Here is a 25,860-nt window from a genome sequence, read left to right on the forward strand (position 1 = left end):
GTCAACCTTACATTCTTGCAGGACCATAGGGGATAAAAATTGAACAGCTCAGTGTGGGTGAACATGGCTAATGGCTGCATAGAAGAGAAAGAGTTGCAAACACCCCGGGGATAAGCAATATCTACATAGGTTGATGAAAGAGAAAACAAACACATTTAATTTACTAACAATAATAGCAATTTACTCATTTAGTCGTACAAAGTTTATGTGCATGTCAATAGCCTTTTAACTGTTGCCAGCCTGCACTGACTAAGAAATAACAAATAACATTTTATCATTTTCTTGTGGCATAACCAGATAAAATAGCATCATGCCTCATGTCCACTTAAAACTGTGACATCTTGGAGGCCATTATTATGAGAATGAATCCCAACATTGTGTCATGTCACCTTGACCACACTCTTTTAACGGTCTTGATAGGGGTTCAAGATTCATATATGTAAATTTTAAAATAAGGGAGCTTTGATCCATCAAGCCTCCAACTCCATCATGCATTACATACAAAGACTCTCCATATTACACGAAGAGAGAGGATGAGGCCTCAGCAGATGTACAATAGACTGTCCAAAGAACATAAAAACAAGGCTCAAGTAGAACTTCCATGTGTGGACTGGTTCAATGAAGACCAAGCAAAAAAGCATCAGCACTTTGGAAAGGACTTAGCATTTACCTTGCATTGATCCGAAGATACCGACTCGTGCCACAAGTCTATATCTCACTTGAACACCCGCTTCCATGGGGCCAATGAAAACCATTTATTGCCTATGCTCCACGTCCATAGAGAGAAACTGAAAGCCTTTAAGCGAATCTTCATGGTTGCTTCGGACGGATGGATTCCGTTTGGGAACCACCCGCTTCTGGTCAGATGAGCCTAGCATTGAGGTGCGTTGGACTGACGATCGAAGGTTGATAGGTGCCGCTTTGCTTTTTAGTGCTCGAGATGCGTCTGCATTTTCATTCAATAACCCTTGCCTGCTGCTATTAGATATGACAGCTCTCCTTGATGAGCTCCCACCTCGGGTAAATATTGAAGCACGGCCATGCTCAGGTTCAGTTTGACCCTGGCAAAAATTGAAGCTAAAGCGATTGGTTATTTTTTGCCTTCGTGACTTGATTGCACTTTTACTCTAGCCATGGAGATTCTTACAAGGCTTAGATTCACAAATTCTACCCAGGTCTCGGTTTCCACCATCATTTAATGCAATTCTAGGTAGAGCTTTGCTTAGAAACCCAAATCTCAGTTTCTTGTAAGCACAACTTCCTTAGAATGCAATGTTGATTCACAATTCCGATTGTTGTTCTACCCAAGTCTCTGTTTCCACCATCGTTTGATGCAATTCTAGGTAAGACCTTGCTAAGAACAGCGATGGTGATTCACAACTGAGAAAAGAATAGAGTTCCAACTTCAGAATCGTTATGTTAGGGCTCATGGACGTTTGAAACACTGACCATGTTATTTGCAGCAATGCCATCAGCCACCGGACTCTTCAGCTTGGGTGTCTCTGATGAGACTTGAACACCTCCACCACTCAAGCCTCCAATGAGCCTACGTCGGGATCCATCTGCAGCATCAGAATTTCGTGGCAGCTGGTGGCCATCCAGCCCTGATTGCAAAAAGGAGGACTCCAATACTAAGAAGCTCGTGGATGAACAAACACAAATATTATCTACATAAATAAGCTGATAATTCTGCAAGGATACCTGGTAACAAGTCAGGAACAGCAGTTGGTGCCACAATGCCATTGCTAGGGCCTGCAGTTCCAATCTTCAAAACAGAATTTTGGTAGCTGTTAGGTATACGAAACTGGAAAGTTCATGCATGTAAATTTTAATAATTTTGCACACTAAAAGGCAAAAAACTAAATTATAAATGCCTCAAAATCCACAACTGAGTGCCTGAAAAGGGTGCAAACATGCATGGGCACCGGCATGCGTCGACATGCATGAGTGCATATGCATGGTGTGGTTCAGACAATGAGTTTAAACAAAGGACGGTTGAAATATGACACTCAGTAACTTACAAGTCTCTGAGGATTGCTGGCGATTTGAGACTGTTGATATTTGAGAATGGTCCAATCAAACACATAGTCGAACTGAAATCCTGAAAATCCCAGTACAAAAACTAGATTGGTACTATGCAAAAAAAATATTTTTAATCTAGTGGGATGGATGGTCCCATATTCATGGGATACTTTGTCAACTCAATACAAGTCTCCTTTTCAAAAGAACACCAGGCTCAAGCCTTGTTTCATAAGAAGATACTTGAAATATAGGAGGAAAGAGTTTATCCTCACAAAATTTTCTTGGAATTTGGCACTGGTGCAGATTTTCTGACAAAAAAATCTTTCTGGGACATGGGTAGGTGAGTCCTTACAAGTTTTTGAGGCGGTGTTAACTGCCTGGTACAATATTAGGTGCAGCTACCACTAGGCTCACATCACATCTCAGACCAGGCTCACGCATGTCCCTGCACGCTCACGTCATGTCTGATTTTTGCGAGACTGTTTGAGTAGAGTTTGGGGCCTGGTTTTTCTAGTTTTTCTTGGTCTACTGGACATGTTTGGGGGTGTTGAATGTTCCTAATCCTAATGAGGGGGCATGCAAGTAATCTAATCTCCCTATATGTATAAATGCCACTTCTAAAACGATACTTGCATTTAATATCTTCTACCAGCTGTAGATACCAAGTCCTGATCCCGTCCAGGATTAAGGACCAACTCTGTGAAAGGACGCCATTTAAGCAGACAGCTAACCAAATGGACATGTGCACCTGAAGATCATTGCTCTAGTGGTAAACATAGAGGACAAAGAAAACCTAATGCTAAAGCTAGGGTGTAAAAGAAGAATTTTTCCAATCTAAACACTGCCCTTTTGACACTAAGTGCTTACCCTAATCAAGCAGCCAACTTGAGAGGAATAGCTACAAATGAATATGTACGAAACCCTATGCACTCTTATACCAAACGCAAGGCTTGTCTGTCTAAAGTACAAGTAAATAATAGAGAAATAGAGAGCAGTGAAAGACTAAAAAACTCACTTCTAGGAGCAAGTGCTTTATGGACAAGCCCATTAGAATATGGCCAAGGGTGAAACAAATTGGCAAGGTTTGTTGGCAACCCAACCTTAGCTCCATCCAGATCACTTCCAAGCAATGTTGCATTTGTATGCGCACAGATCCTTTCGATGTATACGAAACATTCCATATAGTATTGAACGTTCAGTACCCATACTGAAACAGCCCACTTTCTTTATGTTTTTAAAATGACGTACCCTATCCTGTACATAGACAGTAGGCCACGTTTCACTCCTCTACCTGATCTCTACAGGTCACTGCAACCTGCCCCAGTCTCCTACATCCATACCTGTTGCACGTCCATTGACCGATACAAGCTGCAGCTCTCCTTAGATTCTCTCTCTCTCTCTCTCTCTCTCTCATGGTCCACATTGCAGTACGTTACTTGCCCCAGGGACCACCTGAAGAGGACCATCTAGCCAAGCCATAATATACAATGAGTCCAGGTGTAGCTCCAAGCTCCAGGAGAGATCTGCCAAATGAAGTGACGTGGCTCGTATCCTGTGATACCCTCAAGTCTTCTGGCTTGAGCTCGTGCAACAGAATCGGGTCCTCAAAATAAAAGAGTTGGACCTGTACGACTCTGTGTCTGTGTATTGCAGGCACCCAAGAGGAGGACATCCCCAAGTCTTGAAAATTCCATGATGTCATTGAAGAGAGACAAGTATGGGGACTGCCCACCTGCCATGGATTTGTGCATAGGTGGATGTTCTGCATAGGGGAGGCTCAAGCAAATAGACTACTTGATGGGATCCTAGGCTTTAGCTGTAACATGCAACGGAAGTATTCGTAATTAAGGATCCTATCACACAAATTAGTCCCCACCTGCCATGGATTTGTGCATAGGTGGATGTTCTGCATAGGGGAGGCTCCAGCAAATAGACTACTTGATGGGATCCTAGGCTTTAGCTGTAACATGCAGCAGCGGAAGTATTCGTAATTAAGGATCCTATCACACAAATTCTCACACCGCCTTCTGTATCCTGAGTTTCGCGAGTTTAGAAATCCACTTTTATGACTTCAAACTTTAAGAGATTGAGAGAGAGAGAGAGAGAGAGAGAGAGAGAGAAATTGTACACCGTATGGGGTCCCGAATTACCCACTGAAGGGCCCCCTATCCCATTTACCGGAAAGATATTTGCATTATTACTTTGAAGGACTGACTGTGGACTAATGATAAGCCAAACGCAAGATCTCAAATGACCAAGAGTCGGGCTGAACTGTACACGGCTGTAGAAGCACCAATGATGACCAATCTCGAGCCTATGCACTCTTCCCAATGGAATGAAAGAAGGCTACAAGTCTGAGGCTGAGGTAGGTGCTCATTGGGACTGTTCTAGGCTATGTATGAATGCTGAAAATGAATATGAATGCTGAGTTTTACATTCACCAAAGTGCTGCAGCAAAACGATGAAGATAAGGATGCTGAAAACGCAAGGTGACCTGAAGGGCTGAATGCTGTAGATGCTGTGTTTTGATAAATGAAGGCTGAATGCTCAAGCGTTGATGCTCGTATGTGCTGATGGATGAAACGTTGATGGCTGATATGCTGAATGCTCCAATCCCTTATGCTCCTTGGGGTGAAGGCTCCAAGCGTTGAGGTCTTGTTGGCTGAATATGATATGTATGAATGAATGATGAAATGCTCAACTATTTATATGGGCTTTTGATGCTGGTCGGCTGGCTACAGAGCTGGCCGACTGCATCATGTCCTGGATAAATGGATAAATAAGGTAAAAATGCCAATTAAATGCTATAAATTATGGAAAAAATACTGGAATAATACTGAGTAATATTCTGATGCTTCTGCCATGGTCTATGTGGTCTTATGTGCCTATGGGATGAATGATATGCAAAATGAAACCATGATACTGACTCTATATGCATGAATGCATCTCTTCAAGTGGGTTAAGGGACTTGGACTGACTGACTGACTGTCTAAGGCTGAGAAATGACCTACGTAGCTCGTGCCTAACTTATCCTAGACCGAGGATTACAATGGAGTCACGGCATACAACAATTTTCATCCTAAAGGGTACTAATAATGTACAATGTTGCACTGATGATGATGAGCCATCTTGTCACCATGCACTACAGTGCAGAGTGCATGTGGCATTAGCCCAACACATCCATGGTTTCATTATCCTCCCCCCTGCAACCCCCGGTTTTCAACCAAACTTACCTACCCTGATCCATTACCGGTACTTTTCCCAAACAACCACCTGTTAGTCTCCCCTCTTACTACACTCAGGGGCACTTCCATCATGACCTCGATAACATCTACTACGATCAACTCTATTGCCACTTCGCACTTCTGCCCCTCTCAACAATCACTCTCTCGGCCGACTACCTTTCTGCAAGATTCATCAGGCCTCCTTCCCTTGCAATGGCATGCACACAGTACCAAACCCCCATGATGACAAGTGTCCAGCCACTCGCCTGCACCTTTTATGAGAGCAAGAAACCGAGCAAATCACGAAGAGTGACAGAATTTCCACCATCTTACTCATCATCAGAAGCGAGCATTCTTCGTCCAATGCGAGAACAAATTTTACCAACTATTCTTAAGCATAGAGAGTGGTGAAGCATGGTGTAGACTACTTGAACATCAGCAACCCACTTTGGCACACCTTAAAAAAATCTGCACAACCCACAACCCACCTCAACCACCCTCCAATGTTACCAAGGCCATACACAAATTCCCGAACGGCAAAGCTAAGGATCATGAGGGATTACTCGCTAAGCATATTGCTCACAAATGTGATATCTTAGTTCCCTTGCTAGCTGATATGTTCAACAAGACCCTCTGCCAGGGTTTCCACCACTCTTGGTCCAGTAACACCATCAACGCCTATCAATAAGGCCTAAAACTACCACTTGTTGTCTCAAGCATCCCGTGTACAAACACAATATATGATAGTGCTGGTTGCTCACCTCCCAACCTTAGCTCCCCCAAAGAACCCTTGAGCTATGAGGCTAGACCAACACCTTGACCTCACTCCTCACCTAGCCACGGCATCCCATACCACTGTAGCCTCAAGGTCTAGGCCTTGCTGGGTGAAAAGACTTAAAACGCTAAGCACATAAAAGTTTAATGCTAATCAAAATTAAGCAAGACACAATAGAGGAGGAAAGATAGAACTAATCTATTGTATATTGCTAAAACATGCTATACTTACAATGCTCAACCTGGATCTTGACTTAAATCATGGTTATTTGTTGATTCACAACTTTTGTGATGATCTCCTACTGCTTGCGTTTGAGAGTTGGGGACTACCTTCTACTTAGTGATATCAACACCTATGTGTGCAAGAGCGAAATGCCTAGAATGCACTCTAAACTGCCCTTTTATAGGGTTTCATGTAGTTGGTCGGTTCAGGTCAACCTGCCTTTTTATGACCCCAAAAAGTCATCCAAAAGGCCTTCTATTGTGTTCATATTGTGCCCAACTTATGTCCCAGCTATTGGTCCATGTCTTGGGTTCCTTCGGGCACCTATTGGACTGCCAAAGCATCCCAAAATAGGCCATACTCTACCATGCACTCTACCTAGAAGGTGAGTGCAAGCAAGAAGAATGTACATGTGACACTCACATGAGTGATGCATGTGACATCCCCTATTGCTAAACTTGGAGCACTGGAACAAATCATGCACCTTTGATCCACATCTGTTCCAGTCCATCTGTAGGCTCAACCGTATCGATCTCCAAGCTCTCTGGCTCAGTAACTAGATCATTCATCATCTACAAGAGATGTATCCTCATCTTCCTCCGTATCGGACTCAAGAGACATGTATCATTTGGATACTAAATTTGCAAATATATGGGCTGATTTGATGGCTAGTCATGCACAAGCCTCTTATGTAGTGAAAGATGGCTATCTTATGATAGATAACTACCTATGTGAGGCTCTAAACATGAGACAAAAAGTTTTGGACGAATGCCATGCTCCTTGTCACCATTTGGTCCACCCTTTTGATTTGTACAGTGTCCAATGAGCCCGGACTTGTTTTACAAAGGATGCGAACTGGGAATTTTTCCAAGGTATGATGGGTTGCCAGACAATCTGGAACTCTATGAATTGTGATTTCACACATACATGGTATGGTGTGCACAAGTACAGGCTCATATATGGACATTTCACATGGAAGAGGACACCTATGGAGGTCAGGATTTGATGTGCAGTCTTTACAGAGGTTTAACTAGCACGAAAATGCCTGACAGATGGACACAAAACATAAGATTCATGGGATTTTATTCATTTATATGGTTTATAAGGTTTATAAGTGTGTGTGTACACACTCACTGAAGTTGGGCCGCCAACAATTGCTAAAGGAAACCAACATCCTTTTTGTACTGTATGGATATACTGAATACACAGCCATCTCTCTCTCTCCTCTGTTTATGTTGATTTCTCTTGCATCAAGTGTTCCTATGCAATGCTTAGGGCTGAAAGAAGACTCCAGAGCTTCCGCACGTGACAATGGTATCAGAGCTTTGCCTATTGGTGAAGAGATTCAACCAGGGAAAACATATGTTTTTTTTTTCCCTGCTTGTGTGGTTGGTTTTCAGATGTCGGTTGCAGTCCCATTCCGGTGTGACTCCTGTCCCTCGAAGGATGGTTGATTTATAGCCTCCAGAAGCAACCAGAAATGTCTCCCACACACATAGTGGATGGTATTATTACAACCATTCAGCACTTTGCATGGATTGCTTCTCCTTTGTATGACTTGACAAAGAAGAAGGCTATATTCAAATGGACTGATGTAGAGAGAGATGCATTCCTCAAATTGAAAGATGCAACTACACATGATCCAATGTTGATCATTCCGGATTTGCAAAAACCATTCAATGCCGAATGCATCTGGAAATTGCATAGGAGCTGTCCTAAATCAAGAGGGACATGATGTGGCTTATGAGAGCCGTAGGTTGCATGATACAAAGCTCTCTCTTGCCATTTATGAGAAAGAGCTCTTGGTTATAATTCATGCACTAACGATATGGAAACATTATCTTCTTGGGACTGATTTCACTGTGAAGACAGATCACCAAAGTTTGAGGTGTTTCTTACACAAACTAAATTATTGAAGAAGCATATGAGGATGGCCAATTTCCTCTCTATGTTTCATTTTCAAATCTTGCACACCCCATGAAAGAAGAATGTAGTGGCTGATGCATTGTCACAAAAGCCGTATGTAGCAGCTATCTCACTTGCCTCTCATGGAGACTCCTCTGCCATGCGTGATTTGTATCATACGAATGCCTGATTTTGCCACTATTTAATGTGATTTGATGGCTGGTCATGCCAATGCCTGATATGTGATGAAAGAGGGTTATGTTATGAAAGTTAATTGCCTATGTGTGGTGTCTAGCATGGGGTAAAACGTTTTGGATGAGTGCCATGCTCCTCTATATGCTGGTCATAGAGGCACAATGCCTACTACGCACGTGATTGAGGGGTATTTATTTTGGCCAGGTATACGAAAGGACATAGAGGCATCACCTATCAAAAGGTGAAATTTGATAGACAAAAGGCACCAGGGTTGCTTCAGCTATTTTCTATTCCCACGCAACCATCGAAATGTATTACAATGGATTTCATTGCAGACTTGCCATAGATCCAACAGGGTAATGATGCTATTTAGACGATTGTGGATAGGTTTAGCAAGCAAGCTCACTTCTTGTTGGTCAAGAAGACCATCAAGGCTGAGCGTATGGTTAAGATATATCTTGCACAAGTGTTAAAGGCATCATGGAATGCTGAAGTCTTGTCTAGTCATTTCATTAAGCATCTACAGGTGTTCCATAATCAAGCTTAGGACTCGATCACAGAAGGAGGCTTCCGTGCATGCAACAAGGGTGCCAATCATTTGAAAGATATTGTTTGCCACTGTCTTCACTTGCATTGTGGAAAGAAGTGGTAGTTTGATAAGGCTGGGGGCTGCCCATTGATGATGCTTAATGTATTTCACTCCTTAATGGTAATGAAAATGCCAGTTTAAGGAGGGGGGGGGGGAGAGAGAGAGAGAGAGAGATGTATTTCACTCCTTAATGGTAATGAAAATGCCAGTTTAAGAGGAGGGGGGGGGGAGAGAGAGAGAGAGAGAGAGAGAGAGAGAGAGAGGGACCAGCCCATCTTGTGGTCCCTAATGTTGTGCAGATGTGTCATGATGGAAAGAAGTAAATCTTTCGATGTATATTTGTGAAATGATGTTGCGATGCTTATGCTGAATTCAATGGTTAATTACAATGTTTAAGTCCAAATATTCTTGGTTTATGCTTCCGGTTTACTACAAGAAGACTACAAGGTGGCCAACAGATTTGCATCAGGGTAGAACCAGCACTGCTGTGTGTTGATAAGAGACTGGGGCGTAGAAAACAGCGAGGAGCAAACTACGCACCTCTCTTCTTGTACACGAAGTACATGAGACTTTTGGTAAGTGATTTTACGTGATATTCTCAAGCTTTTTACTTATGGTTGAAGCTTTTCTTCCCTTGCTTCTTGGAAAAATCAGAATCAGCACATGTTCATCTCCATGTTTTTTGTAAGTGACAAAGATACACCCTTGCTTTTTCCTCTCTTCCATCTCTCATACCCATAGCGACACCCCATCCCCTCTCCTTTACCGATGATTTATCGGATCATGAGCGGGAATCGGGAGATACACGTGCAGATGTTGGGGAACCCAGCCATGATCTTGAGTTTGGCCACCATACCATCATGGTGGAAGAGGAGGAGATGGTTGTGGTTGAGAAAGCTTATTTTGATAGTGAGATACAAAAATTTCAAGCAAAAGTCTCTACCCTAAGGAACCAGGGTAGTGAGATGGCTAATCTCCACAAGGAGATTACTGCCTACATCAACAAATCACTATTTTACATAAGGTGGTGGCTAGTACTCCCGCACCTGCAGGACCTACAAGAAAAACTCCATTCTGCATCCCTAACGTCTTTTCGGGGGAGAAGAAGGACAGAATCCAGGAAGTGGTTGATGCATGGTGAAATCAGTGAATGACCATTTTGCGTTCCACCCTCTCTAGGATGCTCGAAAGATTCAAATGGTACAAGGGCCTGAGGCATTCCGCTAAGAGCATCGGCAACCACATTAGAAAGACCACGAACATATTCAATAGCCATATGGAAGTTGGCCAAATACTCCACCCATCTGCCTTGTCGTACATTCATAACTGGTTGAGTGAGATATACTTCAGGGAATGATAATCTGTCTTCACAACAGAATCAGCTCCTGAAAGATAATGTTTCCAGGCTCGATAAGCATGAACAATGTGAAGAACTCCTTATCATACACTGGATAACGTGATGTTGAATGCTTATAACCATCGAAGGTGATAACTCGGCCTTCTTGTATGAGGATTGTGCCAATTGCAATGTGAGAAGCATAAAAATTCTGCGGCATTGGTCAATCCTTAGGATCAACAAAAACACCATCAACTAAAATGATATGCCCAAGGTACTCCAGTGATGTCTTTAAAAAATCACTTTTTTGAGGATTGATAAAAAGTGCATTGTCACGCAATATCCGAAAAACTTGATGCATATGCCTTTTGTGCTCATTGACTTAAGCACTAAAAACTAGAATATCCTCCAAATAAATAACCACGAACTTGTCCAAAAATGGTCGGGATCATGCAAAGGCCATCTAACATTCATCATCTTTACGAATATAAGAATAACGCTTTTATAATAAAACAATTTCCTTTATGCATCTTTCTATGCATAAAAATCAATTTTAGTAAGAATAACACTTTCCGAACTTTAAATCATTCTTAGAAAATACTTTGGCATGAAGTAATTCATCAATCAGAGGAATAGGATACTTATTCTTGATGGTGAGTTTGTCGAGAACACGTTAATCAATGCAAAGTCGCATTGATTTATCTTTCTTTTCCACAAGGAAAACAAGTGCGCCAAAGAGACTCTTACTAGGATAAATATGATCTTTGACTAAGAGCTCCGTTAACTGATGGTAAATTTTTTGTGATTCAGTAAAAGATACTCGAATTGCCACGAAGTAGATCAGTTGGATGATTCATTGGTCGTCGAGGAGGAAAAACTAGGGATAACTCCGTAGGAAAAAGATCCAAGCGCAAAGCAAAGAAGGGTTGAGCAACCTCGGAATTATGGTTAGGTATCATCTCTTCACTATAATATATCATTAAAAGTGTGGAAGAACAACCTGTCTTTCGAACCCACCGCTTTGCTTGAAAGTGCCGACAAAGTCGGTGTAGAAGGTTGATCGTGAACGCCTTGGAGATCGATGACTGTACCATTTTTGACAAATTATAAGGTGTCACTTCGGAAATTGATGAGAGCATCATCCTAATATAATCATTGCTCACCCAAGATCATGTCGTATCTGGATAGGGGCATTACCTCAAAGTCCATCTTATCACAATATTGGTGAATGTGATAAGAAAGTTGAGGAGCCATGTTATTGCACTTAAATCCAGACCCGTCTGCCAACTCTATCTCAGAAGCGTGGGGACTGCGAGTGGTGCATATTTGATGCGGCCACAAAGTTGTGGTAACATCTACTATTGATCAGAACAGTGATTGGGCAACCAAAAAATGATTCATGAAGTGTCAGCACATGCGTTGACACAAAAGTAGAAATAAGAGGTAGATTGTGCTTGTTCCACTGACGTAATTACACATGCTTGTGTATGCTGAGACAGGACCATAGTACGCTGGCCTTTTGAATTTTCTGAGCACTGAACTTAGGACTTGTCCTCTGAGCTTAAAGGTTTCATATTGGAGTTGTAACATGTAGTACTAACTAGCACTAACTACCACTAGAGTAACATCTATCAGCACTAATCAACATTGATTACACATTATCCAATATCAGACCAGTAATTTCATCTAAACACTTCCCACGGAAATTTCAGTTATTTAGGTTCTCAATTTGTCATTTCTTAATTTGGGTCTACTGGGTCAAAGGTCAAACTACGAACAATCTATCAGCACAATCCACTAATCTCATAGTGATCTACTGAAAGTCATAATCGTCTTCCAAGTTACTAACATCATCACTGGGATTCTCTTCATTCATCCTCATTGTGACTTTATTCAACTTATCTTCTTTCAACCAGAATTTAGAAATCATCATCTTTCAATCAGAATCTAAATCAATTCATCAATTCTCAACCAGAATTCTAAAATCACATCAACCAGCATTCGAATTCATCAGTCAACCAGTGGTTTCTCTAGTACCTGCCATCCATCATAGAAATCTCTCTCTGGTCCGACCTGGTTGACAAGCGGCTCCCTCCTCGTGTGGTAGAGGCTGGGTGTCCATATGGGTGAGCCATATAAGAGTGTAGGTGTGACCAATGTGTCAAACAACCAGAGTTTGGTGCGCGGCTCCTGAAACTGAATGTAGGCACATTGTCTCTCTAGTGCCCCTAGGGCTACATATCCACATGCCAATCTAGCCTCTGCTGCCTGCCTCATAGAGAAGTGTGGTCCGCTGAATGTGACTCCTAGGTACACACATGATCTGGTGTACTCCACTGATTCACCTCTAAAAGTGAACTGATGGTCGGATCTAGTCACCCAGGCCTGTGCGGTATTGAAGACCATAATCTTAGTCTTCCCAAGGTTCACTGTGAGGTCCCTATCTGCACAAAACGACTGCAAAGCATCCAAATGCTGTTGCAAACCCTCAAGGGAGTCTGCAATAAGTACAATGTCATCGGCATATAGCAGTATGGGTATCCAAACCCCTGCTAGACTGGCCCCCTGCCCCCCCATCCTGTCAATGTAGTCAGATATCTCATCAATGTAAAGTCCAAAAAGGGTGGGTGACAGTGGGCATCCCTGCTTCACCCCAATGGTGCTAGTCACTGTATCCGACATGCCTCCAGAAGTCCGTACTCTGCCTATCACCGCCTCATATGATTCATAAATGCCCCATTGCATCTCCTCGGGAACATCAATGTCATGCAATCTCCTCATGAGTCTAGCACGTGTCACCGTGTCAAAGGCTTTGCTGGAAGTCCACAAAGCAGCGATATATCCTCTTCCCCCGTGCTCGTCCCTCCTCAATGAGAGCCCTAAGGATAAATATGTGATCCAAAGTCATGAATCCTCGTCTAAAACCTACCTACCCAGGTGCTCTCTCTGAGTCCATGTGCCTCAGCCCATCTACTCAGCTCTTGATCCAAAATAGATCCGAAAATCTTGGCCAAGCAATCGCCAATCATGATGGTCCTGTAGTTCCCTAGTATCATGGGGTCACCACTCTTACATAGAGGTACAATAGTATGTGCCGACCAACTGTCTAGGAAACCTTCGCAAATGGCCCTGTTAAACATGTGTACTAGCAGTGGTGCCAATACATCTCTGGCATATGAAAAATGTTCTGCTACAAGACCATCCTAATCTTGGGCTCTTCCATTACGTAGTCTGTCAATAGCATCCAAAACAATCCGAATGGTGACAAAAGTACTATGATCCGGGCCCGTCGCTAACGGATGAGGGATGGGGGGCTGCCCTGGTACTTCATATAAAGTTCTTGCATATTCATGCCATGCCTCAGGTGTTGTGATAGGTGTGGGTGGCTGTCGCTCATGAAACATCTTCCACGGCCTCTTGCTGTCCTGCCCCAAAAATAGTTGGTATATCTCCATCTTGAGCTTGGCCAGGTAATCCCGCTTCTTCTTCCGCACAAGGCGTTTGAAGAGCATTCTAGCCTGTATATGTGTGTGGATGCCAAGAGTGATCTCCCGCTGCAGGCAGTCGTGAGTCTCGCGACATTCATCATCGTACCAACCATTCTGTGGGGCCATATGGCAAGGAGGGGTATATGGGAAAGCATATGCTGATGAACCATGTAATACATCTGCCAACTCTTTCATAAGCTCATCAAGTGGACTGCTCGGGTCAAGAGCGAACAGACCATCATATACTGCACTGCCATATACCCTAGAGGTCTCCCGAGTAAAGTGATATCTTGGGTATTTGGTATGACTAGAGGGTGGTGTGCCAACATATCCACAAGTCACAAAAAATGTCAAATATGCATGGTCTGCTGCTATCCCAATGGGTCTGCCCGAAATGGGATGTGCGAAATGTAGCATCGGCGGCTCCTCCAAGTTCGGCAGCAATCTCCTCTTCGTCCATGTTGTTGGACTGAAGGGGTTCCCGTTCTAGTGCTGATTCTGGTCCTCAGCTGGTGGCCCCCATAGGTGGCCAGCTGCAATTGGGGAGGCAGGTACAGGCGACAACAGGAGGAGAGAGGAGGCGCAAGTTCGAAGAGAGAGGGAGGGAGGGACGGAGGAGGCGCAGGTTCAAAGAGAGAGAGAGAGAGAGAGAGAGAGAGAGCATACCAAACCAGCTGTAGCTGTGTTGATCGGAGATCTCTCTTGACGTCCAACAAAAGACGTCCAACTGAGAGAGAGAGAGAGAGAGAGAGAGAGGGAAAAGAGGACACAATATTGGGTCCCGAATACCCTCTGTGGGGCCCCCACCACGAATGGTGTATTTGCTTTATTAGAATGATGCAAATCAGCAAAACAAAGACTGAAATCTTGACCTTCAATGTTCACCTTGATTGGAGCTTCCCCTTGGCTGTCCTGGCCCTTGGAAGGCAGCAATCCTTTGTGAATTATGAGATGATTGACTGAATTCCAGCATTGGATTAATATACCCCATCGTGCAACCAGTCGGCCAGCTTAATAATTCCTCCACGACCTGAATAAGTAGCTTAATTCTCATTAAAATAGTCGTTTCACACTGTCAATACTTGCTGGCCAGGCTGCACACCGATTGGACTGCTGGCCAGTCCTGTGCAGCCTGTGTGGGCTGCCCAGCCAGATTGGCTGGCTGCCCATGGGCTAGCCCATAGTCTGGCCAAGCCTTGAGGCTGGCCGAGTGGGCTGCCCAGACCTGCAACACTCGCCAACAGGCTGGCCAGGCCTCAAGGCTGGCCGCCTTGCTGTCCAGGCCCTTCTATATGCAAAAGGGGGAGCCAAAAGGACTGCCCCCTCTTCTATATGCAACCTAAATGCACCTACAGATGTCTGGCACTTGGTCGCAGACCAGACACTCAAATCACCTGACATCATTCCAGACGGAGACTTACAGCGCACACTGGCACTGCTTCATGTGCAAGACAATGCACACCTAACCTCGAACGCATAGAGTGGAACCCTGCCTGACTCGTCCCGGACTGGACTCACATGGGACTAGTTTCCACTCCAAGTCCTGCACGTTCTTGTTCAAATATGTCTACGTGGCATCCAAGTGCGAGATGCACAAGACAAGAGTTTTGTCGATTATTGGAACCAATGATGGTTACTTGAATACATGGTACATAACCCTGACTTTTGTTGTTCTTGAGAAGAGGATTGAGTAAAGTGTTTGGGGTTACGGGATTAGTCGTGTCCAAAGTCACATCCATAGTTAGATCCTCGTGGTTCATAAGATTGCTCGCGCCATGGACAGTTAGAAGAAAACCGACCTCGTTGGTGATACTTCTAGAAAGATTCATGCTGAGAAAAGGTCGAGCTTGAAAACCGCCAAAATAAGGCTTGAAACCATCACAAACCGATCAAATACCATTACTGAAGTTAGAAGATCATGGGCGACCCTCTGACGAAGATCCCCGAGGTGTAAAAGTGATGTCGACTATGCGCTTGGCATAGCAAATTGCAACAGACAGTTCGACTGGATTATAACTATGAAGGTTCGTGCGCAACATGGGTGTAAATCCTTTGACATAATGTAGCTTGTCTTCTCAAGACAATGTAGAAATCTCCAGTACCAGGCTCGTAAACTATGAGATAGAAGAGGCTAATGATCATGTTTGGGTAAAATGGTGTAGCTAGCATGCTTGGGAAAGTCCGCATTGCAGGTATGAACTACTTACGATCACATGCTCGAATTTCTCCCACATGCCGACGGTCTGCCCCTCAGTCAGTCGCGTCATTGCCACCATAAAAAGGCATTGTCTTTCAGCAAAGACATAGTGAAGGTAATCTTTTTTGCATTGGTGAGGTCCAAGGATTCAAAGTACAAGCGGAGCTTGTACAGCCATTTACCTCTGAGGGTATAGTATTGGTGTCCTTGATTGGTGCGTCGATATTGAGCTTGCATTGCCGCCATCTGAGTCTTTGTTCCTTTGCAATGGTCCTGGAGATGCTGTTGCACCCTAGTGAGAACCATCACTAGAAGGGCGAGTTGACACCATTGGAGAATAAGATTGGGGCGAGGCTATCACTGGAGGAGCAGCAATAGACAACTCAGTATAGCATGGGAGATCGGCTGAGACTTGGGGGTACTAGAGAGGGTGTCGGTGCCCGAGGACAATAGTCAGGTGTCAGATCACGCACTGTAATAAAAGCTGTAGGTGGCACATTTGGATAAAGACAGATTTCGTGGAAGAGGATGCGGCAAACTAGAATGGAGAGGCCCATGTACAGGTACCATTGCAGAAGAAGAAAAGTGTAATGGTGAAGGTACTCCTCGGCAGTAGTCACTGCAAAGATCCACACGAAGATGGGGGGTGCTGAAAAGGGGACACACACTAAGGGGTCAAAGGGGAGAGTACTGGGAGAAGGGATGACATGGAGCCCCAACAACGGGTGGGGCAGGCATGAGAGAGACCAGGGACTCGGAGGAAGCGGGTCATGACCTGGAGAGGAGGGAGCAGGACAGGGCGATCTCCATCGAGATGATACCTCTAAAGGGGGGCAGGGAGAAGGGGTCCCTATGATGGGGTTCTCAACCTGAGATGGAGTAGACTCCATGCGGTGGGCCTCTTCTGGGCCTGCAGGGGGCAGCCAGCAGCAAATCCTCTAGACACTCAGTAGGCAGATCATAAAGGGCGGTCAGGCTGCTAATACTAACCTTTTATTCACAATTATTTTTTAACAAATACTAAAGATAAGCGTTAATGATTTGGTTGCCCTGTTCAATGTTCACACCTATTGCTCTGCCTGCGGCCTGCCTACCTGAAGGTGCCCTGCCCAAACACTTTGCAACCTGCCCACCGGCTCCCCTATCCAGCCTGCCTGGTCGCAAATGGACTATGGATCTGGTCTACATCCCATTAGGAAAGCACTTGATCGGGGGCAGACCGTGCCTGATTGAGGCTGTTTGTCAGCTGTACAGGACCAAAGTCCTGCAGATCATCTGATGCATACCATCTGAGCAAGGTGTGTCCCAAAGACCCTTGTCTGTGTTCTGATTTGGGTTTCCTTCTTCAACACAGCAAAAACCCAACTTTAGAACCCAAGGAGCCAATACATTGACAAACCATATCTTCAGCGAAGCCAGTAATTAAAGACTAAGCAAAAATTAACCAACTCCACTAGATCAAATGCATCTTTTGAATCTCTTTTAGGTCTTTCAAGCCCTCATTCATTTGACCAAAAAAAGTAAGTGCATGTACCTTCACGAATGAAAAGGTCCCGAAAGATTCTTTTCAGGTAGGCATAGTCAGGCTTGTCGTCAAAGCGTAATGACCTACAGTAGTGAAAATAGGATGCAAACTCTGATGGATAAGACTTGCACAGCACCTAACACACATAAGCGTTTGAGATTAGCTTCACTATAATACTCAAAATAGTGGGATTTGCACATCTCAAGACCAAATTAAAGCAAAAATAATTGATACCTCAATAGGAGTGGTCATCTTCTTCTCGCTTATCTTTTCATATTTCTGCTTTTTGGTTCCAGCTTTCAAACCTTGCCAAGGCAGGCTAATAGAAAAAAGTATGTCATTGATTAAAAAGAGCCAACATCTGCATCCTGGCTACTGCTAGTAAAAAGCCCAAAAGTTACCTTCCCCGTAAAAAATACATGAGCACATATCCAAGGGACTCCAGATCATCTCGCCTGCTTTGCTCTGTGTTTTACACAGCCATGAGAAGTTTAATAAATCCATCTTAAATCACAGGCTCAACTAGGATTCAAATAGACACTTTGAAGCTGGAATTACCGATTCCAATATGAGTATTGATACTTGCATAGCGTGCAGTTCCAGTCAAATTTTTGTTTTCCCTGTAACATCAACAGAAACAATATTAGAACACATTAGAATGATCATATAGAAAGCCACTACCCACAACATCCTGCACTCCTTGGGACAATCTGGAGATGCCATCTCTCTCTCTCTCTCTCTCTCTCTCTCTCTCTCTCTCTCTCTCTCTCGTATTATTTTGGGCACATGGTTGTAACTTTGGTCTCATAGGTCACTTTGGCCTTTTGAAGACGTTAATATAACATTTCATTTCTCTCTCTCTCTCTCTCTCTCTCTCTCTCTCTCTCTTCTCTCTCTCTCTCTCCCTGTTCGCTGTTCGCCCCTGCTCGCCGCCCCCTCTGTTCGCTTCCGCCGCCCTCTCCCTGTTCGCTGTTCGCCCCCCACCCCCCTCTCCCTCTGTTCGCTTCCCCCACCCTCTCTCTCTCTCTCTCTCTTCACTGTTCGCCCCCCACCCCCCTCTCCCTCTGTTCGCTTCCCCCACCCTCTCTCTCCCTCTCCCTCTGTTCGCTTCCCCCACCCTTCACTGATGTATACCATTTTATACCCCCAGTATGGTACACGATGGAGCTAGCTAGGTTGCATATCATGATTGTATACTCCATGCATATAGCTTTGCATTCTCCTAGTAGTAGAGCTCCATCCCCTGCACACCCAGATTCAGCTTTTTTTTGTTCAGTACTTTTTCATTTTGTTGGGATGACAGAGGATACCCCATACAGGTACTCCGATTTGTCTCATAGGCCGAGTTCGGTCTTCTAGAAGACGTTAATAAAATGTTTCTTTCTCTCTCTCTCTCTCTCTCTCTCTCTCTCTCTCTTCGCTGTTCGCCTGCCTGGGCTGGTCCGTCCGTCTTCCCACCCACCCAACCACCCACCCTTCCTTCCTCAGGCCCCCAAGGCAGCAACATAACTCTCTCTCTGCTGAATCTCCTCTTTTCTCTACATGGCTTGACCGCCCCCCCACCCCCCCCCCCTGCTGCTGCGCGCAGGTGTCATGGATTAATTTCCAGTCCATTGGCTATGGGAAGTACTAAAAAAGTCATGGCCAAGACCGGAGTTAAAGAGGAGCTCGTGAAGGTGGAGGACAAGCTCAGCACAATTATCAAAGAAAACAAGAAGATGGTCGACTCTTCCGTTACCGCAATCATAAACCGCCTCTCCAAACTCGAGAAGGGATTTGACAAAATCCAAGAGCTCGAAGAGAGAACATCCAAGCAAGAGGCTGAGATTTCAGCCCTAAAGGAGGAACTAGTGGAGGCCAAATTGCATGCTAAAAGTGAAGCGGCTGAAATCTCAGCCCTCAAAAAGGAGTTGGAAGCCACTTCACAAGGCAAGCTTGAGGATGGAAAATTTCAGCCCTCCTTTATTGAAGAGCTGAATACCATCAAGGAACAAATGAGGATCATTCGAGAGGAGGAGGAGCAACATAAAGAGAAGACATCTTCACGGGTGGCGGTGATCACAGAGACACAAAAGAAGGACGAGGCGGAGAAATGGATCGAGGTCACCAAGAAAGGGAAAGGTAAAGAATCGCCACCCATCCCCACTCCCACCATCATCAACATGACCCTTGAAGAGGAGCAAAGGAGGAAGACCCGGGCCTTACATGTACGAGTGTCCGGTCTAAAAGACCGTGATGATGCGGAAGGGGAAACCAAGGAGCTCTTCTCTACGATGGGCATTGAAGCCACGCACACAAAGGCATGGAGAGTGGGAAAGAAGAGAGAAGGTAGTGGCGAATCTTCTAAGGAGAGAGCACTTATCATTCGTTTCCTCTCCATGGAAGCGAAGAAGGACTTCTTGAAGAGACGTCCTACACTCAAGAAGACGGGAATATTTCTTGGAGATGACCTCACACTCTTGCAACTTGCCCACATGAAAGAAGTTATGCCCGAGAAAAGGGCAGCCCGAGAGAAAGGGAAGTGGCCTTCTATAGAGATGGTAGAGTGGTGATTATGGAGAGGCGCTCTTCATGACGGCGCGAGACCTATGGGACTACACTCAAAGTTGCTACTTGGAATTGTAATGGATCTCTACGCCTTGATGTAGGGGCTTTTGAGGATAGTTTCACTGGGAGGGACATCATCTTCTACTGTGAGACGCATCAGGCTCCTGGACAGTCCATGCCACATGTTAGTGGATACCAATGGGAGACAGCTTGTAGAGAGGAGACTCGTTCAGAGCATAGAGGACGGGGCTCAGGAGGAGTGGCAGTATTGTTTAGAGAGGAGCTGCAGCCACTGATACATATAGTCCGCACAGATGAGCAGGCTAGGTACATGTGGGTTAGACGGAGGGCAGAGACGGGCAGATATCTCTACATTGCTATATGCTATTTTGCTCCTAGTACATCAGTGTATGCATCACCTAGCGGGCAGTCCCCCTTTTCTATTTTGGATGATGACATTTGGGAGTTCTCCAAGGATGGTGACGTCATTCTCCTGGGGGACTTCAATGCTAGGACCGCCCATAACCAAACAGTATTTTATGATACCTCAGAGGAGATGTTGAGGGAGCTTGATGTTAGGGATATGGGCCTATCTAGACTCTCACAGGATAATGAACATACACTGTATGGGCGGTATTTGATAGACATGGGGAACTGCACATGGATTGGCCATCCTGAATGGCCTACAGAGATTCCCAACAACCAGCGGTTTCACTAGCTTTCCACATCGGCATGGTGCTAGTACAGTGGACTATGTTATGGCTCAGCCCGGTCTCATTCCCTCTTTTCAGGATTTTATGGTGGGCACTAGGCCGGTTGGAGTAGCAGTGGATCATGCTATCGTGTCCTTCACTCTCACATTTCAGTTCACCACCGCTCCATTGGGACAGGTCTCCACACACACTTGTTATACCTTTACGAGGGAGACTGACACCGTGTACACGAATGAGATATACAGACGCTTATGTGCCGAGGAGCCGGGACGGCCATTAGATGATCTCACTCAGATATTGATAGAGACGCTTCATGCTGCAGCATCAGAGGCATATCCCCATAGTCAGCCTACACGGAGACGATCTGGGAACATGCCCCAGAACAGCTAGTATGATGAGGAGTGCAGAGAGATGAGGATCAGATTACAGAGAGAGGTGCTCATGGGTGTTACCACTCACAGACAGTCACGGCTTACCTTCCGACGCCTAGTGCGACGGAAGAAGAGGGCTTATCTTGCTCAGTTAGAGAGGGATTTGTATCAGTTATTTATGAGGCAGGACTTAGACGAGGCATGGAGACTATTCCATGAGCATTCACCATCACCAGCCATTACCTCCATAGAGATTTGGGGTGAGTATGCAGCATCCCTATACACAGCACCAGGACAGCCGCCCCTACCAGACCCATCGGAGCCACGCCCAGAGACGTGCTTTCTTTACTGCTGAGATGGTAAGGAAAGCTATTGACAGGATAAGGACTGGGAGAGCATATGATCATGATGGTTTGGTAGCAGAGCACTTTATTCATGCCAGAGATATGCTTGCAGAGCTTATTGCTATGATGTTTAACCGAGCCATGTGTGAGGGTTTTCCTGAGACTTGGAATATGTCCACGATTGTGCCTATCTTCAAGTCAGGGGATCCCATGCTTCCTAGGAATTATCGTACCATCATGATTGGTCACACATTCGCTAGATTATATGCATCTATTCTTGAGCAAGAGTTGAGTAGATGGGCAGAGAGAGAGGGCATACGTACATCAGGGCAGGCAGGGTTCAGGAGAGGTTTCTCCACTCTTGACCATATCTTGACACTCAGAGCTATTATTGAGGAGGGCAGATTATATGGCAGGAGGATTTATTGTTGCTTTGTGGATTTCCGCAAAGCTTTTGACACAGTACCGAGAGCCAGACTGATGCGCAGACTACAGGAGATAGGAATCACCACAGAGCTGATTTGGGGAATCATGGCTTTATACAGGACAGTTGTGGGGCAAGTACGTACTACTGAGGGTATATCTGAGATGGTTCACTCCACTATTAGGATGAAACAGGCTGCCCCCTTTCTCCCACCTTATTTGGGATGTATGTGGATGAGGTTTCGGACTATGTAGAGAGGGAGGGTGACAGAGGAGCACAGCTAGCAAGGACATGGATTCCGCTGTTATTGTATGCTGATGATATTGTGCTAATCTCAGATTCTCCAAAGGGGATGCAGCGTCATTTGGATGCATTGCACACGTTGCACAGGACAGTGGATTGTCTGTTAACCTTGGTAAAACCAAGGTGATGGTGTTTAACACCACAACACAGTGGGTTAGGAGGTCAGTACCCACCTTTACATATGGTCAGGAGACAGTGGAGTATACAGATGCATATACTTACCTTGGTGTGGTTTTTAGTGGCCCACTATTTTCCTTGAAGAGAGCAGCGAAGACCAGATTGACCAGAGCTTATGCAGCATTGGGGAAACTAGAGAGGATGTGTTCGTAGGTTCAATTTCAGGAACCTCGAACAAAGCTTTGGCTTGGTCACTTCAGCCATGCTGTATGGAGTGGAGATATGGGGACCCTCAGTGGATCACCACAGCCGAGCTGGTAGCACTGATGGATGGAGATGTATGGAGAGGCCCTTGATTTCTATGATTTCCCGGATGATTAGGGCCAAGGCCTCCGTACCACATGATATTATCCGTGCAGTGATGGCTGCCCCCTCATTGGTAGTAGAGGCACTCACTCGATCAGTCTCCTTTATACATAGCACTTGGGCTCTCCCTAGAGACAGATATGCTTGCTTAGCCCTGGAGTCTTCACGACAGTTGGCATCAGAGGGAGACGGATCATGTTGGTATGCATAGATGACAGCTTGGTTCCAACTGCATGGCTTTAGTATGGACAGGCTACCTCCATTTCAATACTCCCTGGATGCACCCTCCCTCTCTCTCACACGGGCAGAGATTACCAGACTTATCAGGCAGGACTTGACTCAGCTGGACACTAGGAGGACATGGATACAGCCGACACACGAGCTTGGTACGAAGATGGCTTTCTATAGAGATCATCTTCTCTAGCTCACGGAGGATGGGTTTGTGATTAGACCCAGCTACATGGATACTCATCTTTCTCATGGGGTACGGTGTGCTATTGGTCAGATGCGCACATCCTCACACCAGCTAGAGATTGAGAATGGCAGATTCAGAGGAGTACCAGCTGAGGCCAGGATTTGTCAGTTGTGGCAGATGGAGCCAGAGACAGAGTTACATTACATATGTCACTGTCCAGTATATTATGAGATACGAGGCCGTTTTCACTGCCTGTTCAAAGAGGGTTTCGGACCACTTTCTAGAGTCATGAGATACCAGGATCAGAGATGCCTCGGATTATACTTGCTGGAGCTGCGTAGACATAGAGAGGGTCTCTTGAGAGGGAGGGGATCAGAGAGGGAGAGACACCTACAAAGGCCGATTACAGACTTCTTTCGACCAGAGATTGGGTAGTCAGGCCAGCAGGCATTGCAGCTAGTCCCAGAGTATAGCCGCACCAGAGATACATTGATTGATCAGGCTAAAGAGCTGGGGCGGTCCAGCCGCCCCAAGATGAGAGGCCCATCCCAACACCTACAACAGAGGATCGGGACCATACTTGCACAGCATGGGAGACGTCCAGTCAGAGTACTCACCATGGAGGACATTGAGGATATCCACCATCGACCGATGAGAGACATCTTTGGATAGTGATGTATATGATGCTTACCTTTGTTGCTGGAGTTTTCCTTCCCAGATGTTATCCATTAGGAGCTCCTAGTACCTTACTTTTCCTCATAGTTGTTGTTTCAGTTTCAGGTAGTTGTTTAGTTGTTTTAGCTTTTCTTACACAGACATTGTATCAGATCCACCAATTGTTGTAACCTTTTTGGTCTCATAGGTCATTTTGGCCTTTTGAGGACGTTAATATATCATTTCATTTCTCTCTCTCTCTCTCTCTCTCTCTCTCTCTCTCTCTCTCTCTCTCTCTCCCACCACCATCCACCTCTTTCTTTCTTTCTTTCTCTCTCTCTCTCTCTCCCCAACTTCAGATATACTCTCAGTTTTGGTCTCATAGGCCACTATGGCCTCTTAGAGACGTTAATATATCATTTCATTTCATTTCTCCCCCACCACCCGCCTCTTACCCCCCCATATCCACCTTCACTCATATATTCATTTTAACCATGACCTTGATTCTATGTATGAGGATCATACGTCTCCCCTCATTTCTGATCTTGATCCCACCTTGCCCATCTGCATCCTCACTTTACAACTATCCTCCAACATTCATAAATCCACACATGCCAATTTTCCTGGCACCATTTGTTTGACCCTGAGCCTGGCCGACTGCATCTGTGACATGGCCGACTGCACCTCATGAGTCGTGGGACTCTTCTGCTGTTGCTGCTGGCCGACCCATCTTGATGCTGGCCGACTGTGTTTATCCAGTCGTGAGGATTCTTGTGTCCAGTCGGCTACCTACAGTAGGTCGACTGCTGATGTGGGGGCATATAAATAGGCCCCCAGCCCCCTTGCCACTTGTGTATATAGAGCAGAGTTACACGCCTACTTCTCTCTCTCTTGTGCTGTATTTTTCTGCCTGCGTTTTTGCTCGTGTTCCCAGATCTGGTCATCATCTCCGCTGCGTATTCTGACAATATTTGCTAATGAGAATATACATGTCTATGAGCATCGAGATCAACGGGGTCCTCCTGCCACTACAGGGCTGAAGCCACAGAAAAAATGGGGAAAATAGGGAAAAAATGCGGAGAGTGGGGAAAAATGATAAAACACCTCATAAGGGCGGGCACACCCACAACAAAGGCCCTGGTGTATCAAATAGACAGGAGATGACTTTCCTGGCTGTGAAACCAACCACAGGGAGCTGGGGTGCCGCCTGAGCAAATCCTGAGATAGCGACTTCGTGAAGAGGTCCACCGTACTGACCTCCGTCGAACGGATGACCATGGGTTCCTCTAGTGGAAGCCCAAACCTGCAATGCAACCTCTGCATCCTCACCACCTCACAAGCAGCATCACTAGCAGCCCGGTACTCTGCCTCTGTGCTCGACAAGGCAAAAGATGACTGCCTCTTACTACTCCAAGAAACTGCTACTGGGCCTGAAGTAGATCTCCTCGTGTCCGGATCTCCTCCCCAAACCGAGTCACTCCAACCGTGGAGTCGGACTCCATCCAGCAATCCCCCTCCTGTGTAAAAGAGTCCATGATCCTTCGCATGCCGCAGAAACCACAGGAAACGCAATCCTGCCTCCCAAAGAGACATCTGCAATCATGAGCTCAACTGCCTCATCAGGAAGCTCCCGTCCAATCTGGTGTCCATCAACCAGATCAATGAACCATACTGCTTCTGAGTCAAAAAGGCATCAGACTGCTCACAAGGATCAACACCTGTTACGGTGCACACTGCACAAACAAGTCCTGGAAACCTTATGAAGACCACGCAAGGCCTTCTGAAACCTGTCAACCACCCCCTCTGAATCCGGAACCACAAAGCCTGGAGAAAACACCTCCTTCTACAAGTAATCAACTACCACCTGCCTGGCTTTCCGAAAGGTCCCTGTGGAAAGAACATCCTCATCTACTGGAGGTTCTTTGTCCCGAACACGACGAGACATCAAAGCATAAGTGACATGTTCAGTTTCCTCTGACTGACGAACACAAGAACTACCAACCTCAGTACTGGAAAGTTCCTGCCAACTGCTGCCATCTACTGGCAAGCTATCCACCATCTGGTCCCGGAAAGCCCGCACCTGCAGCGTATCCACACTTAAGTGGCCATTACCAGACTGCCACTCATC

At 45.4% G+C, this 25,860-nt stretch overlaps 1 protein-coding gene across 2 annotated transcripts in view; it reads right to left on the minus strand.

Moving 5' to 3' along the window:
* Positions 1 to 208: 208 nt before the first annotated feature.
* Positions 209 to 25,860, minus strand: part of LOC147611045 (serine/threonine protein kinase HRR25-like) — a 42,770-nt gene continuing 17,118 nt past the window's right edge. The window contains exons 7-15 of one of the 2 annotated variants that reach the window (XR_015263947.1): positions 18,037 to 18,098; positions 17,880 to 17,943; positions 17,713 to 17,797; positions 17,488 to 17,614; positions 2,022 to 2,101; positions 1,702 to 1,765; positions 1,450 to 1,604; positions 671 to 1,061; positions 209 to 560 (exon numbers count right to left, since the gene is read on the minus strand). Coding sequence is in view for 1 of the 2 variants with exons in the window: in XM_086785690.1 (XP_086641816.1) it covers positions 756 to 1,061; positions 1,450 to 1,604; positions 1,702 to 1,765; positions 2,022 to 2,101; positions 17,488 to 17,614; positions 17,713 to 17,797; positions 17,880 to 17,943; positions 18,037 to 18,098 (943 nt within the window). In the remaining variant the exon portion in view is untranslated. Of the gene's footprint in view, positions 1,062 to 1,449; positions 1,605 to 1,701; positions 1,766 to 2,021; positions 2,102 to 17,487; positions 17,615 to 17,712; positions 17,798 to 17,879; positions 17,944 to 18,036; positions 18,099 to 25,860 lie in introns of both variants that reach the window. The other variant, XM_086785690.1, reaches the window with a different exon arrangement.

This window comes from Cibotium barometz, chromosome 48 (genome assembly GCF_041138505.1).
Source record: "Cibotium barometz isolate CiBa-2024 chromosome 48, ASM4113850v1, whole genome shotgun sequence".
NCBI lineage: Eukaryota > Viridiplantae > Streptophyta > Polypodiopsida > Cyatheales > Cibotiaceae > Cibotium > Cibotium barometz.